Here is a 17,723-nt window from a genome sequence, read left to right on the forward strand (position 1 = left end):
ATTAGCCATTCACCACTCTCAAACCAGATGTCTAGTCTGTGGAGTTTTGAATATAGGCCAGTTTGTCACTTTTAAAACTGGACCTTCGTCTAATCAAATGCTTGTAACTTTGCTTCTTGAAGTCACATTGGATTCAATGTGGTGTCATATGCAGAATTAGATAGTGCATCTGTTAAAAAAACAAATTTATTGTTCAGTTTGGAAATTGTGAATATTTTTCCAAGTGTAAGGATACTTTATTGGCGCAGTACAGATTCGGTAAATTCACATTTTATTTTCATCTCTGCATTGTGTCATTTTGCATAATCAAAATTCAACATCTCTTGGGACACACATTTTAAACGTCAGAGTCCTCAAAATGGCAAATATATCTGTGTGTGTCTGCGTTGCATTACTTCTGAGGACTCCCACATAACAACACACCAAGGACCTTGTGCTTAACGAGGACCTAAACATGTGTCCTCGCTACGTAAACCTCCTTAAACAACAAAAAATGAGGTATATATAGCTTACATCCTCCAGCATTAACCGTTTTAACATTTGTTCAGAATTGTTGACTTTTTGAGCACATGGCATGACAACACACCAAGTACATTTGGACTTGTAAAATGTCTTCATTTTTTAGGACCTCGGAAGTATTTGTAATGCAGGGAGGGTGAGTGGGGTGTGCAGGGGGGTGTAGGGGGGTGTGTATACTGTATAAATGCATATTACTTACCTCCCACAATCGGCCCAGTTTGCCGATTTCATCTGGGATAGTAGTGATACCTTTGTTGTTGCTGATGTCTAGTGATGTCAATGCAGTCAACTGACCCAACTCTCTAGGAATCTAAGAAATAGAGAATATGTACATGTACGTATGATAACATGTGAATACAATCACATGCAAATAACATTCTATATTATGATCAGCTCGATGTAGACAGGACTCATAACATTATGGATTGATATAGAAATAGCGTACACACGGCTGGTAGCAGCCCCCATGGAAATGGCACTTTGCATATTGCATGACTGATATATCCTTTTGTGAACTTACACAGGCATAAGTTGGGTCTTTATTGACACACACACAGTTAAAGAAACCGAATAAATGTCGCCTATTACGAGCTGATTATAGTAATTGAAGACCAAATTAAAAAGACCAGTTTGCGTCTGATGTCAGGGCAAAGGCGCTGCGTGATTGGTTGCTGTCCTGTGCAGTCAGTAAGGCATTTTTGGTTTGGTTGATAGGACGTCATACGCAAACTATATAGTCTTTTTAAATTTGGTCTTCAATTATAAGTTCCAATCATCCCATATAAGTTCCAATCACCCCAGATTTTCAGATTTGCATATACCGAGGGGTCACTGTAATACTGCCTCATTTCGGCCATTTTGAGAAAATTATGCTTATTAAATTTAGGCCTGTTGGATAAAGGCTATATTTCACTTTTTATCACTTAATCTTTTTTTTTTGTTGTATTTCTTGCTCTTACAAGCTTTTATTTACTTGCAAATAAAACAGAACGTTACATACAAGATAATAAAAAAAAAATCACTTTATCACTTAAATCACTTTATCACTTAATCTTGATCAAATAGCACATTGGTACCAGAACCTTTTCTGTCGTCAAAAGGTGCTGGCTTTAATATATTTCAAGAATTTTTTCCAACCCTATTCCCCCCCCCCCATGTCAAAAAGAAATCTATGCCACTGCTTGCAAGCAATAATAAGCTCAAAGATATGACCCAGTATTTCATCTCAGAATTGACATCGCAAGGTTACGTTCCTTGCCTTCAACTTTAATCTTCACTTTTCTTAATAACAAAAATCACTGTACCTGTGTCAGTTTATTGTAGCTTACTGAGAGTCTTTCCAGCTTCTGCCATGGCCGAATGTTACCACTCAACTGCAACTGTGCAATTGAAAGGAGGGAAAAAACATCTTTGGTGAGAAAATATGCATGACGTTATTGTTTGTTTATAACAACTTGGGAGCACAAAAGGTCAACTGCATAGGCTGCTTGATGCACATTAGGGTCAACTGCCATGGTTAACAAAGGCAGTTAGCCCTTCTGTGCTCCAAGAAGTCATTATGATCTTTCATATATGTGACACAATCAAGGGAAATGAGTCGGATGTCGCTAACATTCATTTTGAGATATTGGCAAAGAAAGTGTTAAAATTCTTATGTTTTCTATTGTTTTCAGCGATTGATAATTTAACGTAACTTTGCAAAGAAAATTTGTATCAACACAGGGTTTTCAGTTTCTGAAAGCTCTATATGTCCTCTTTAGAAACAAATGTAAAACTCATTTTCGACCAGGGTCGACATGTGACTCATTCCCCTTGATCATGTCACATATGTTTACAATACATGATTTTTTGATCAACCTTACCTATGAATAATATAAAGTTTCTGAATCACAAGATAAATCATTGAAAAGGCTCCCAATGTTTTTCATAATCATTGTTTTTTCTGTGGGCCTACAAGTGGCACATTTTGCTGTGTCATGTCAATAAATCACACAATTTGTCTCTAATGGAAAACAAGATCAATGCCTTTGCAACATATTGCTACAGAGTCATGTTAAACATCAAACGTCAGGGGTAGCACTAGGTTTTAAAACCAGGGGTTCTCAGAACCCCTGAACCCCCCTGAAAGTGTTAAAAATATGCGCTCAAATCCTAAAATGAGGGGTTCTCTAATCTGTCAAGTATTGAATGTACCGTTTTAATATATCAGTATCAGATTTTGTGATTTTGGTTACAATAAAATGATGTGTTACCTGTACCATAGTTAAGCAAGGCCCGCAAAAACACAATCTCACGCTTTTCATGCCGCGATTCTCGCTATTAACCAACTATCGCACTTTTTAAGAAAGTTCCCAAGCAGTGTACTTTAATAAAAGTGTTGCTTTTATGCCATAAAAGTTCGGCGAATTCTATAAAACGCAGTTCAACTTCGCCATGTCGGCAAAGTGCAGAATTCAACACCATTGCAAGCACATGGAAGCTATGCTTTACTCAATAAAAATGACATTTCATTGCAAATGAGTTCAAGTTTAGGTCAAATATCATGATATTTACTGAATTCCTGGAGTATTTTGACTATAAAACATAATTCAAGGGCAAATTTTTGTCATTTTTTTTTCTTCTACGGCCGATATCATTAAGCGTCAGATTTCACCGATGACATATCTCTACACACCACCTGCCAAGCATTTCTTTCCGATCCCTAGAATTAGAAATTACCAACTCACGTACGTGTCATCATTCAGTACTGCAATAACTCATCAGCAGTGATTCTAGACAATATCGCAATCTGTGTAAATATGTCGGCGGTGTGTATTTTATTTCTATTTTTAATTTATGTTACAATGCTACGGCGACTTCACTTGAACATTTATGTTACATTGCATTTTATGTTACATAATTTCTGGACGGGCCGTAAATATTGGAGATCGAAGCTTTTATTTTCTTTCACTTTCATTTTTCTGCGCGCATGAAAACCCCTGAACTGGTATGCAAAAATGAATATATGCGCTCAAACTTCAAAATATGCGCTGTACGCGCAGAAACGCAGGTTAGCGCGACCCCTGTCAAACGTGTGGATCGGATTCCAGATGAAACTATCTACAATCTGACCAACACACTCCACTGGTTGCCAGAGTCAAGATTTATCAACTCAAATTTCTCGGCCATATACTGCGTCTTGAATATGCTCTTTATATTCCACCACACGGGAAGAAGAAACCTGGATGGCCGTGCACACTGTACTTACAGTATGTCCAGCACCTCCTGGGAGATACTGAAGGGATGCTGCAGCCAAACAATATTGTTTCGCTTGCCCAAGATCGCAATAGCTGGAGAAAGCTTGTAGTCGCCTGCTCCGCAGCCGACTGATGATGTCTCTAACATATTGGACAGGTCAGAAAATATCACCATCATGGCAGAAATTTTCTAAATTCACTCTAATTGGCCTACCAAATTATGTAATTGGCAACTCTACTAACCTTTCTGATTTTGTTGTGACTCACAAGAACCTCTTTCAACCCTTGACTGTTCCACTGCGTAGGAGGGGGTAGTCCTGTCAACCCGTTGTTACAGAGATCCAAACTACGCAACCTGTCAGAACAAAATGAGCAAACAAAATGAACCCCATGGGCACTATTACCTTTCTTACAGTGCCCCTGATTGGGTAAAGACATGATCTAATCATCTGAGTAACCAATCAAAAATGAGCTCATAGATCTCTAAGCAATTTTAAGCTTCATCTTGTTCAGCCCTACTGACTATTCTTACCACATCTCTGATTGGCTCAATACATGATATAGCCCTCTTTTCAACCAATCAAAATAGTTCTTTAAAGGCTGATAATTCAGCCAGTAGTGCTCATGGGGTTAAAAAATTTTGTTTTGGTTAGTAATATTACATTTAGATCTTCTCTTTATCCAAAAATTACATAATAAGCATATTACATTCAGTAAAGTATTTCCAAATAGGTAAAATACAACATTGTTTCAGGATACCACAAGTTGGGGGATGGGGGCTATCAAAAGTGTGAGGGCCATTTCCACTTTTCCCCCATTTATAGGCCTACATGTCACATGCCACAGCATAATTCCTTACCATGGTAACTGGAGCAATAATTTTGGTATATACAGAGGTTCTGGTTGAGCCAGACCATTATGCGATAGCTTCACTGACGCTAAGTGAATCAGTCCATCGTTCATGCCATCTGGTAGGTTCACTGAAATTAATCAAACATAGCAATACATAAGTTTGGTACAAATGTCTGATCCATCATGTCAAAGGACTGAAATTAACCAAGCATTACAGGAATATATCAGTTTGGTACAAATGTCACATGATCTGATCCAATCAGTCCAAAGGAGGCCATTTTGACAACTGAATTCTGATTCTCATCAAAGTGCCTGGGAATTGAGCATAACTACTATATTTTGTTGTATTTTGATGTAATTTTAATGGCATTTTAGCTTCGTAGCAATTTGTATTTTTTCTATGTATTCCTTGAGTCTATATTTGATGTTATTGTGTTTTAATTGCTGTAATTCAGCCAGATGGCTGTGATGGACTATGCATAGACTAATACAGCAGTCAAAGTCCCTGTGCATTGCATGCGGTGAATTTGTGCATATTCATGAGGGTCGATCGTTCGATTATGACGTGTGTAACAATCATGCCAGTGTGCGTGACTTCGCATATACGTGATAGATCGTTGTGTGTCTATGCGAAAGACCATACAAATATGTGGTACATACGTAGCAGTTTTGCCTACCACATTTCATGGAATGGTCGGCCGTCATTATCGGGTGATGCCGAGACTTTGAATGTTTGAAGTATCTCTTTAGCCACGGGGCTATGCCTGTGATACAGACAAAAAGGCACAAACAAACTGACAAATCTAAAGCAATTTATTCTCATTTCACTTACTAAGTTCATTGTGTGATAGATTCAGGGATTCAAGTGCAGGACACTCTTTCAGAAATGAGGCTGGAATTGATGGCAATGAATTGTGGGATAGATCCAGGAGATTTAGCCTCTTCAAGCCCAACACTTGGTTTGGTAACTCCTTCAATTTATTACTGTAAATAAGATCACATAATTGGCAGTTAGTATAAGTTGATTCAAATGCATCAAAAAGAAATTAATGCTTTTTTTTTTAATGTCAAACATATCTAGACATTAAGGGCTGGGGTATGAACGTTTGGACAGTATTTATTTTGGGACATTAGAGCACATCAGACATATCGAATTGCATTCTGAATCTGAAGAATGTCCTTCTGATATCAAATAATTTTGATTTTTGAAATTGCAATGTAATACACATTTTATGGCAAATGATTAAAAATTGATATTTTTGATATTTAACATATTCAGTAAACTTTATAAATCTGATAATATGTACTGAAAGTGTATGTAGGTGGGATGAAAAGCCGACGATCAATTGAAAATTTTGACCTTTCGTATTGAAGATATGGATTTTTTTCCCAAAACACCCAAAAAAATTAGGTCTTTTGGGGAAAAAATCCATATCTTCAATATGAAAGGTCAAAATGTTCAATTGATCGTCGGCTTTTCCTCCCAGCTACATACACTAAGAATATATCATTAGATTTATAAAATTTACTTCGAGGACTGTTATATATCAAAAATGTGAAAAATATCAAACTTTAATAATTTGTCATAAAATTTGTATTATATCGTGAATTTCAAAAATGAAAATTATTTGATATCAGAAAGACATTCTTCGTATTCAATGCAATTCGATATGTCTGATGTGCTCTCATGTCCCACAAAAATACTGTCGAAACGCTCATTCAGATCCCTTAACAGCTGAAATCTAGGAGATAACGCTGATGAAACTAAAACTAGGCACAAATAACCTGGTGAAAAGGATCGCTATAGATAGCTGGTCGGGCATATTTACATGACAGTAAAGTGTAGCCAACAATAGGGGGCATTACCCTGATCAGAACCAAGGTCATTTTATCACGGGTCATCTACCCCGCCTTTTCCAGATGAGCCACGGTGTGACTGGTGAGCACACATGATTTTCGATTTATTTTTGATCCTGCTGAGATTTGAACCCGGGACCTCTGGCACCAAAGGCAAAGACCTTAAACAGTGTGCCACACTGCTTTAAATTAATTATAATGACTACATGTAAAGCACTTTGGAAAGAATAAAATCATGATTGCAAATTTGGTGCAACTTTAGAACCTGGTACGCAGCTTCTTGATTTTTTTAGAACAGTATATTCACAGAATAAAGCGCAGTTTTAGTGCCGGGTGGTAATTGAGGGAATTTTTCGTGAAATTGACAATTTTATTGAAAATTGCATAAATTTGGCCAAATTCTTTGTGATTTTGCAATTTTTGGCACTTGAGTGCTGGGTGTTAGAGCTTAAATTGTTTATCAGTGGTGGGCTCTAAATCTGAGTGCCGGGTGCTGCCGCCCGCCACCGCCCGCTGTAGCTACATCCCTGTATACCTTATTGTAAACCCTGGGTGCATATTCCTCCAGTGTACTGACAGAGAGGTGTCTGGCACACAGGTTTTCAATCAGGACAGCTGACCTTGAGGACACAGGGTCAAGTCACACATCAAGCTCTGAATGTTTTTCTTTCTCCAGGCGGCGAGTGGCATGATAGAGCCGGCAACTTGTGAAACCGCCCGGCCGTATGGCATTTTCAATATACTCGGTTAGTTTTGTGGGATCGAACCCCAACGGTTTTAGCTTGTATTTATATTATTTATTAACATAGGCCTACTTGTTTGTGATAATTCAAGCGTTTTAAAATTTCAAAGTAATCCCATTCAATTACACTGTTGACGATGAAAATTTACAGAATTTAGAGAATGCACAGCGACCACCACCTGTCTTTCTCTACATTTACCTGAATGGGCTATTCCAATTGAAATCCATACACCCCCTATGGAAGGCATGACCATAATCTCAAATGAAGTGGGTGTATAGATTTCATACATAGTCACCCATTCAGGTAAAGCTGACCCCATTTGAAATTCACACTCCCTGTGTAGAAGATCAAGTTCATGTCTTCCATAGGGGATATATGGATTTCAACTGGAATAGCCCGATTGGGCTGTTCCGTTTAGAATCCACACTACCTCTGTGGAAGATTTTGGAAATATCTGCCACAGGGGAAGTACGAATTTCAAATGGAATGAGCACATTAGACAGCCCCATTTGAATTTCATACACCCTCTGAGAAAGATCCAACCTGAATCTTCCCCGGAGGGAGAGCGAGTTTCAAATGGAGCTGCTAATGTCTTAATTCCATTTGAAATTCATACTCCCTCTGTAGGAGATATTTCCAAAATCGTCGCCAGGGGTAGTGGAAATTATAAATGGAATAGTCTGTTATATTCTTTACTTGAATCCTACTTTGACCAAACCAGTATTGGCCACACTCTTGATACCAGCTTCACACAATTTCCTCCTTTATTCTCTAAAATTAAATACTCCACTCCTTCAGTTTCTATCCATTCTCTCGACTGAGTGTTTGACCCCCTGGCTGACCAACAAAATGGGACACCCCTGGTAGAGGCACCTGGCTAGACCAAGTAAATGAATGTCTTACCCTGCCATGTAGAGTTTTGCGAGAGCTGGAGCATACGCTGACAGCCACGTTGGGAATTCCTCTATTGCATTGTGGGATAAGTTGAGTTCTGTCAGCAAATATGATGTGTCGTCTGGTATGTTCTTAATTTCACTTATCTTTATTGATTTGCACACAAAAGAAAACATGAAGGAAACAAATTGGGCTATTCCATTTCAAATCCATACTACCCCTGTGAAAGATTTTGAAATATCTTCCACAGGAGGAGTATGATTTTTAAACAGAATGAACACATTAGGCAGTTTCATTTGAATTTCATACACCCTCTGAGAAAGATTCAACTTGAATCTTCCACTGAGGGAGGGTGAGTTTCAAATGGAGCTGCCTAATGTGTTCATTCCATTTAAAATTCATACTCCCCCTGTGGAATATATTTCAAAAAATTTCCACAGGGGTAGTGTGGATTTTAAATGGAATAGATGAATGATTATCATATAGATATGAAATAGTGTAATTCAAATAATGCCAAATATCATTGCACAAGCCATTTTTATTTTTTGTTTTTTTACAGAACAATTCAGGGTCATACAATCTGACGTAAAAATAAAACTGCAAAGAACGAACAATGATATATAAATACAGCATGCATACATTACCTGATTGTATGATAAGTCCAACACAGTGAGTTTACTGTTACTGAATACTTTAAATGGTGCCTTTTTCAGGAAGTTATGCTTCAGATCTAGATGCTGTAGTTCTGGCATCGCCTATAGAATAAAACAAACAACAAGGGAATGAACCTGTGTTCACAGACTGGAGTGCCCATAACCAGGGACAGGCGATTTGCGCGGAAAAAAATAGCAAATTGCGCGGAATTTTTCAGTACAAATCATGTATCCCTGCCCATAGGAAAAAAAATAGCCAATTGCGCGCAAAAAAAGTTTCGCGCAAATCGCTTGTCCCTGTCCATAACCCTTTCGAAATGATTGGGACAGAGGTGGGGGGATCACTTCATCTCCACAGCAAGTCTGTTATCTTACTGGAATTGAATAAAGCTGGTACCCATTTGAATACTGAATAGGGGTGAAGAGCCTTGCTTAAACGCACAACACAGTAACACCACAGGGATTAGAACCCATGACTTCAGGCTACCACGACATTATGAGTCAAAGTCTTAGACCACTGCAACTTCAGATAGTGAGTACTTCAGTTCAAATTTCCAGGGTGTTTGAAAAAAATATTGGAACGGGGAGCTTAAGTTCCCCTCCCCCTCCTACCTCTCTTCCTATTCTTTTCACTACCGTAAAAAAAGAGAAACGAGATAGAAAATGATTATAAGAAATACAAATGAAAAAATTAAAACAAACGAAATAATGAAAGGAAGGTAGAAAGTGACAAAGAAAGAGAAAGGAAGACCAGCTTCAAATTATTATACTGACCTAAATGTATAATAAGCCCTGAAACCATTATAATTTGGATTCAATTTAAGCAAGTCTGCATAAAATTGGCCCATTTGACATTTTGTGAACTCACCTGTGCCAAGCGACTTTGAAAGCTAACCAGTTTGTTGTTGCTAAGATCTAATTTCTCGATGCGGACAAATTTGCTGAGCAGACGTCCTTCAGCCTTACTAAGAGATTTGATATCGACCAGGTAGTTATTTGACAAGTCTAATAGACGTATGTGCTGGCGATATCTCATGTGTGGTATGTGTGGTGACGAACTCACTACATTTCTTCGACTTGGAGAGCCTGATTAGTGACAAAAAAATAAAAATTTAGTGAGAAGATAACATTACAGATTTTGTCATTTGCAAACTATTATTTTCAAACCACATGCAATTGGTCGAACATATTTTGGTTTCTCTAATTCATATTGATATTTTATAATACCTTAATATAAGGGCAATAGTATTGAATATATAGAATGGCCAAATGCTGTTGTGTATTATTTTTGAACTACTTAGGTAGTTTGCATATTCCTTGCATGAAGTCAGTCTATAGACCCCTATTGCTCTTTGAGTTTGTACAAAATAATAATACATTCAACGTTCAGAAAACTTTGAACAAACTAAAAAACCCACAATACACATACGTAAAGATTCGCCTACTGGCGCACTTAGGCTAGTTTGCCTTGGGGTGAATTTCATGTGCAAATAGAGATCTCTCTCCTCTGAAATCCAAACAAGCATTAAGGTTCCGTGCCCTTATTTGCTGGTGGGAAATTTATGGGAGGGCACTTTTAGGTTGTGCCTAAAAGCACACTTATGTCAAGTGAACCCATAGCACCATTAGGCCAATCTTTACGGTATTTCACATCTACACTTGATAGTTGTGCAAATGTAGCTATACTAAATACATTTTTCAGGTTAGAAGCAATATCAGCACTTGCTCACATACATTGACTTTACATTGGGTAGGCATATCATACACTCCATCTAGAAATTGAGCAGGCAAATTTTGATGTTTACAAGAGCCCATACCCCTATTTAAGTGTTAGTTTCCAATGACATGTGCATAATTTGCTTATCATATCATTATGAATTCGGCAGACAGACAGCCAAATTTGGATTCGGCTTTTGGTAAATCCATGTTACGTGTGCATTATTTTTTTAATTAGAGAACAAGGTATTAATGCTTTACCTATATTGGGCAGCATATCAATTTTTTAAAGGTTATCAGCGTCAACCGTACTGCGATGCACCATTAGCTAACCCTGCATGCCGCCCTCTTTTGATTACTTATTATGCTGTTATCATCTGATCGCTGTTGAAATATTAATATGCTACCCTATATTATGTAAAGCATTGATCCTTTGTTCTCTAATTCAAAATCAATGCATGCATACCATGAAATTACCAAAAGCCAAATCCAGATTCGGCTGCCAAATTCATAACGATATTTGCTATGTAAAATGCCCATTCAATTTCTAAATGAATCAGATCATACTTTGCCATTACTACAACTGCATTTGTAACAGATAGGCCTAACCAAAAACAATCTACACAACTATTTAACACAAGCGTGACCAGTTCATATTTTAATCTACAAGCATGAACTGAGCAAAAATAATATTTTGTGATGTGTCCAAGCAAAATTGAGTCTGATAATTTGTCTCAAGATGTGGTCGCAAAACCCAGGTACTTATTATGCTTACCACACTACAGTGCAAAAGAAAGTAACTGCTACTATAAATAATGCATGGGGATTACAAGCATTGTGTCCAAATTATACACCATAGTCACCCACAAAGATCTATCTCCTTGTAAACTTACTTGGAATAACAAAATGTTCACTAAAGAAAACATGATTCATTAGTTAGCGACTACTTTCAAATCTAACTGAACTGGAAATTTTGTCTAGAATCTGCTTTAAAGGAGTATTTTGTGATCCTCTTTTTATGACATTTTTCAGTAGATATCCACAAAAAAAAGCTTATTCCCAAAATTTCAGTTGATTCTGATTTTGTATTTGTGAGTTATGCATGATTATGTGTGTTACACTGCTTTTGCATAAAATGCAGGAAGTATACCATTTTGGTCCCCCAATATGTCAATCCAATATGGCAATCCAATAAGGCCAATGTACCATAGCCTTATGCATGGGGCTATTCTGAAGCTGAACGCTTTAAGTCTAATCTCTTCAGGTGAATCTAATGATAGCCATGCAATTTACATTAACAATCACATACCTTCATCAACAGATGGACTACATTCAATAACCACATCAGGCATACCTCTTGCTAGCTCACTGCTAGAACCCACCTCTGGATCTGTGCTATCGTGGTCACTCGACTCCAAATCCGATATAGCAAATGAGGTAGAATTTGCTATATGGACTGCTAGACGCACTTGGTTAGCTGCTGCTGAAAGGCCGGCAGAAGTTGAGCCAACTTGCATAGACTGCATGAGAAATGAATGCACATGAATGCTTAAAATTACTGAAAAGCGTATAAGGTATATACTGTGTCTTGACTCAAGTTGTGAGTAACGCCATGTTGGACTTCACAATGGCAGTTTTCGAGTCGTGTGCGATAACCAAATCCTGCGACTAGGCGTATACACACGCACAGAAGGGCGATTTTTCGGACGCTGGCGACACAACCGCGTAAACACCCTGATTAGAATCTGCCACTGCAAAATCCAAAATGGCATATCTCAACTTTGGACGAGACAGACTATAGAGATGACACCAACACCTACATGAATGTAAGGGTAGCAAAAGGGATAAGATGAAAAAAATGCAGAAAAATGTTCAACCAAAGAAATCAAACGTGAGAATGTATATTCCGCCATGTTTGCATGTCACAAAATGCAGGCACAGATAGTGTAAGTCAGAATGGTTCCCTCATGCATGTGGTTAATTACTTTGCTTTATATGTAAAGACAGACTTGTCTAAGGCTGTACAAAAGAGTCACCTATTCTGGTTATTCTGTATTCTACTGATGATCCACTTCAAATTCTCACGTAATCAATTTTCAAGCTGCAAAAGAATTCTGCTTTTTGTTTAATTTCACTATGGGACAGTCACATATTTAATCAATTTCAAGTTTCTCTATAGACTTATATGCTAAAAAAAATAATGTTTCCTATCTTTGATTTCCCACAAGTTTAGAAGAGTGTGAAGAGTGTGAAAATATAATGAAGTAAGAAAATGTCTATTTTACATAGGATATTTTTTTATATCTGCCTTTGAATCCCTGCATAAGCTAGACCCTCCCTCGGGTCCATGGAGAACGACTGGTAATGTAGATTACATAGCATTAAAAATCAACCCAATACATGGACCCTCCCAGTCTGTAAGCAATTTGCCTTCCAGCTCCCACAAAATGCTGGGAGTTCACTTTTACGGATTTGGAGTCATGCAATCTTTCTATATACCACGTCCATGTTTTCACTACATTAACGTTTGTGTAAGCGACTAAACAATGATATTGTATCCGACCAATCAACGCAGCTTGGCAGCGGGATATTTGAAAAGGCTTCCTAGCTAAATAATGTGCAAACATTTGCAAACCGCACGCGATAATATACATAATATGGACAATAGGCCTAAGTCCGAGTCAGTGGTTGCCTTTTATTACTGCGCGTACCATGGGTCTATCAGACGCGTGCCACTTGAGCTCAATACCTCTCAGTTGTTGACAAGTGTCCCATCCGATCTTGCGTCACATCCCGCGGCATAGCTTTGTGCTATTGAAACTGGGGCGGGGCTTTCGTAATTGACATCGGAAACAACATGCTTCGTTGAACGAATATTTGGAAGGGAGATCTCTAACAGATTGGACCAGTCTCGGAATCAGCGTTCAATGGACTTTCGCGTTCACTTATAATACTGAGTATATTTCTATATTGCTGCATGGTTGACTGTGGTGGGTGTAATTAGTGTCGATTTGTGGATGAAGAGGAATGGGTTTTTGGCATTGAAGAAAATAAGGGGGGGTTACAGGACTTTGGCATTTTTTTTCATAGGGCATTATGTAATTATTTATTGTTACATTATCCAGAGATGGAACCGAACCGAGACTGGGGGCCAGTCTAGCATAAGCCAATTTAATGGTTCTCTCACATCATGATCAAAGGCACATTCATAGATTTTGTAGGAGTGATTGACTTTTGGGAATTTTTAGAATGTCCTTATTTTGACTTCACAATGTGGAACATACCCATTCAACATAAAATACCAAATGAAAGTTGCAACAACATGTTTATTTTGACACAACAGTATATTTTGGGAAAATGATCAGATCTGAATATTTTTTCTCAGCTCTTGTACACAACTTGATCTTGAAGGAAAAACCTTTGCCAAGAAAAGTGATAGAAGCGATTTTCATCAAGAAAGAGACCGACCCACCCTCAATAGGGATGGAGGCCGAGACCTTTCCAAAATCTATGACATTTTACTTCCAGAAACATCCAAGTGTCCAATTATGAGCTGCAACAACATTGTCACACAACAAAGCATGTGCACAAACATAAATCAAGATTTTGAACTTACAAATGCATCACTACAAATCAATAAGTCACTAGCATGATAATTCTAACAGCATAACAGTACAATCATGCAATAACACATCATAAGCAATGCAAATATAAACACTACAATTATTGGGTACATTAAACCTGGACTATAATGGAAAGCATCTCAAATCTAGTCCAACATGTCCAACACTACCATGCAACTGATAGGCAAACCTTTCTTGATAAAAAGGGGTGACATAGTTCAGAGCTTAAAATGTGACAGCCATTTTAGGCAGATTCTAGCCACAATATTGCGCTTGTGTGTGTACTTTTCGCTACTGCCACATTATTTTCATATAGAGGGCTATTTTGTGGCATATGAAGTGCAAATCATCCTGGATCATGAGTACTGTAAAGTGTGCTGAGGCTTGTGGATCAACGTCTAGGTGTTGTGCCTTCGCATAGCGCACTATAAATCACTGCACTTTTATTTTTTTTTACTGAGTGGAATTGAATATCACCATGAAAATCTACCTGTTCCACATGTCACTAATTTGAAAAGATAAACATATGAATATAAGAGAAAACAGAAACTTGGGGTGAGAAATGTGAAAACTTTCTACAATAGCATTCACAAGCTATCCAAATCCGCAAAAAGGGGGCCAAAGCAATCAACTGCGATGAAGGTATCGTCTCTCTCGATCACGTATATGATCCACTGCTCAAAACAAAACAAACATCACTTCCGGGAAATGTCAACAAGCCGCTCCGCGGGAAAACCAGTGAAACAAGACACTTGTGATCAAGCCATCAGCCCAGATGGCGAAAGCTAAAGTAGTGAGTTACTTTTTATTGGATTTGCCTAGCAAAATGTTTAGCCTAATTATTTCTACAATAGAATTATCTATTAAATTTTTAAAGTCATTCCAAACATTCACAAAGTAAATCAAATACTGATTTTTATCTATTAGTGACAATTTTAGATTGACATGAATGATCTATACATCTGGCAAGATAATTTTGTAGTCTTACCATTAATTTTTATCATGTTCTAATGCAACTTATTTTATTTCAAATTGCATGAAATCACACTCCCATTGCAAGTCGCAATAATTATTGCGAGTTGCGTGAGCAGCCATCTTGGATATATGGGTAAGCGATAACACACTACATTTGTACAATTAGGCCATACACATTCCAGATGATTATTCCTCATACAGTTTTAAAATTCACCCAATAATTCAATGTTCAGGGAAGGAATCAACAGATGTTGGCTGTACGTAGGGAGTGTTAAGATTAACCGACCCTATTGGCTACTGTAAAAGCAAGTCTAGGTACAGCCCTGCCGTTGTACCCCAGGATACAGTGGTGCAAAGTATCAGTCATTGAGAAACATGTAAGTGCAATTTAATTATTGGCAAATTTGAACTGTTATTCTGTATACAGATGAAGTTCCTATTGAAAGTATCAGCAGAAATGTCTTTAGTCCAGAGTGTGATGGTCTTATGTACCAAGAAGCATGGAGAAGATAATAGGTAAGGTGAGGATTCTCTGTGAACAAAAGGACCACAAGATAAGCTAGAGGATGAAACTATATGCAGGTTGAAATGTTTATAAACTACACAACAGCAATAATAAAGTACCCAACATCCACATAACCCCACAATGCATTGGTTAAGGGGTCAAATACTCTTTTCTCTGCAGCAAATGACATCCAGCATTTGAACACGTACATGTACGTATGACATAGTATGTAACATGGATATGAGAATGTCCCCTAAAACTGGGTCCTACAATAGTGCATTATGGGATATATGGAAATAAAGGTCTAAACATACTTTAATCGGTAAATCATGTCATCACTTCATCACTTACTGCTTCATATTGGAAAAATCTACTGAAGGGTATCTAAACAGTAGGTTAAACAGATTTCACAACCAGGCCTTGCAGAATTCCCTAACTAGTAACCCGGGACGATCAAAATTTTACATCGGACAACCAAAAACACTGACATATAAGCCTGGCTGTCACCTAGAACTAAAACAACAGATAGGCCTACAATTCAAATTATGCCCCTCAATAAGAAATACCCAGTACTTCATGCTATACCTTGTCTGGTGACTACCATATTGTAATTTCACAGTTATGGTTTAGGCATAGGCGTAGATCTCGGTGGATGAACCCCAATTATTTTGATGGTGGATGGTCCATGCAATCATTCCCCCAATGTTGATGCCTGTGTGTGGGTTTCTGAACAAATTAGCCTCATATTTGGCCATTAAAACCTAAAAAATGCCAATTTTTGTATGCTTCGCGCGAATTTATTCCACTTTTGTTGTAGCATATTCACTACTTTAGCTTCAATATGGCAAAAATTCTTGCAAGCTTCGCGCGCATTTGTAACAAAAATTTATTTTGTGGCCAAAAGGTGATGGATTCACTATACTTTTTAAAATTTCCAACCCCAAAGAACAAACAAATCTACGCCACTGGGTTTGGTGAATAAATATATGCAAACAGAAGGGCAAATAAAAATATCAAGTCAAGCAAGTGCATTTCAAAGTGGACTTGCCTGATTGGCAACATGGCAATTTTAAAATTCTGCGAGGCCTGTTCACAGGAAAATGTCATTGCAAATGCAAATACATAGATGCAGCATATGTGAGTAATGAATAGAAGCAAACACACAAACAGACAGATAGACAGACAGACACACGGCACACTCGGTGAGTTAATAAGCATTAGACTAACTTCACTATCTGCAGCTGCCAATAATGCTTCATAATCTTTCTGCAATAAAATTGAAACACAAGTTGTTATTTATACTTGTACACCTGTGCATCATTATGATTTATACCTGTGCATCTTTTTAATAAGCAGTGCATTGCTTTCAATGAACTGTCAAAACCTCTGACTTCACAATGCATTCCTTTCCAAAAGCAATGCGTTCTAGCCCAAATAGCTTGCCATATACAGTGCACCACTAATTTATCTATTTATTCAAAATACATTATGATGAATTACTGTTTTACCGTCATACTCAGGAGCAAAAAAAAAAAAAGGTATGTCTCAAAATTCAGCATCAAAGTGGTTATGTAATTCTCTTCGTTACTGGATCACACTATTTTGGAATGCCTTCGAGTGCTATATACTTTGTGCGGTGATTGTTTCGATCGTAGTTCATTACTCAAGCGCATGATCCCATTCACATAGTAACATTATGTTACTTCGCTGGCAAATATATTTAAACAAGGCGGTTCTCGAACCACGAGTCTCGCCTGCTTTTGCGACCGCCTGCTTTTTCAATTACTTTTGGTAGCGGTAAATGAATTTGGCGGTTATCGGCTGGGCACGATTATCTGGCTGATGGTGACTGTCACAGTTTTTACTAATTTGACCCCTGGTGACCCTGAAATGACCTTCCAAAAATTGGGCTCTAAATGTTGACTGGACCCACCAAGTGTCATGCCTATCCGACAGTTTTTACTAATTTGACCTCAGATGACCCCTGGTGACCCTGAAATGACCTTCCAAAAATTTGGCTTCAAATGTTGACTGTACCCACCAAGTTTCCTGCCCATACGACAGTTTTTACTAATTTGACCTCAGATGACCTCGAAATGACCTTCCAAAATTTGGCTTTAAATGTTGACTGCACCCACCAAGTTTCATGC

At 37.8% G+C, this 17,723-nt stretch overlaps 1 protein-coding gene across 1 annotated transcript in view; it reads right to left on the minus strand.

Annotated features, from left to right (window-relative positions):
* The window catches only part of LOC140148344 (leucine-rich repeat serine/threonine-protein kinase 2-like), a 169,604-nt gene that overhangs the window by 56,487 nt on the left and 95,394 nt on the right, over positions 1 to 17,723 (minus strand). The window contains exons 26-35 of the mRNA XM_072170267.1: positions 16,801 to 16,839; positions 11,780 to 11,990; positions 9,623 to 9,840; positions 8,746 to 8,856; positions 8,111 to 8,247; positions 5,440 to 5,591; positions 4,615 to 4,735; positions 3,999 to 4,110; positions 1,824 to 1,898; positions 719 to 829 (exon numbers count right to left, since the gene is read on the minus strand). Of these exons, the coding sequence (XP_072026368.1) occupies positions 719 to 829; positions 1,824 to 1,898; positions 3,999 to 4,110; positions 4,615 to 4,735; positions 5,440 to 5,591; positions 8,111 to 8,247; positions 8,746 to 8,856; positions 9,623 to 9,840; positions 11,780 to 11,990; positions 16,801 to 16,839 (1,287 nt within the window). The remainder of the gene's footprint in view (positions 1 to 718; positions 830 to 1,823; positions 1,899 to 3,998; positions 4,111 to 4,614; positions 4,736 to 5,439; positions 5,592 to 8,110; positions 8,248 to 8,745; positions 8,857 to 9,622; positions 9,841 to 11,779; positions 11,991 to 16,800; positions 16,840 to 17,723) is intronic.

This window comes from Amphiura filiformis, chromosome 3, assembly GCF_039555335.1.
Source record: "Amphiura filiformis chromosome 3, Afil_fr2py, whole genome shotgun sequence".
Classification (NCBI taxonomy): domain Eukaryota; kingdom Metazoa; phylum Echinodermata; class Ophiuroidea; order Amphilepidida; family Amphiuridae; genus Amphiura; species Amphiura filiformis.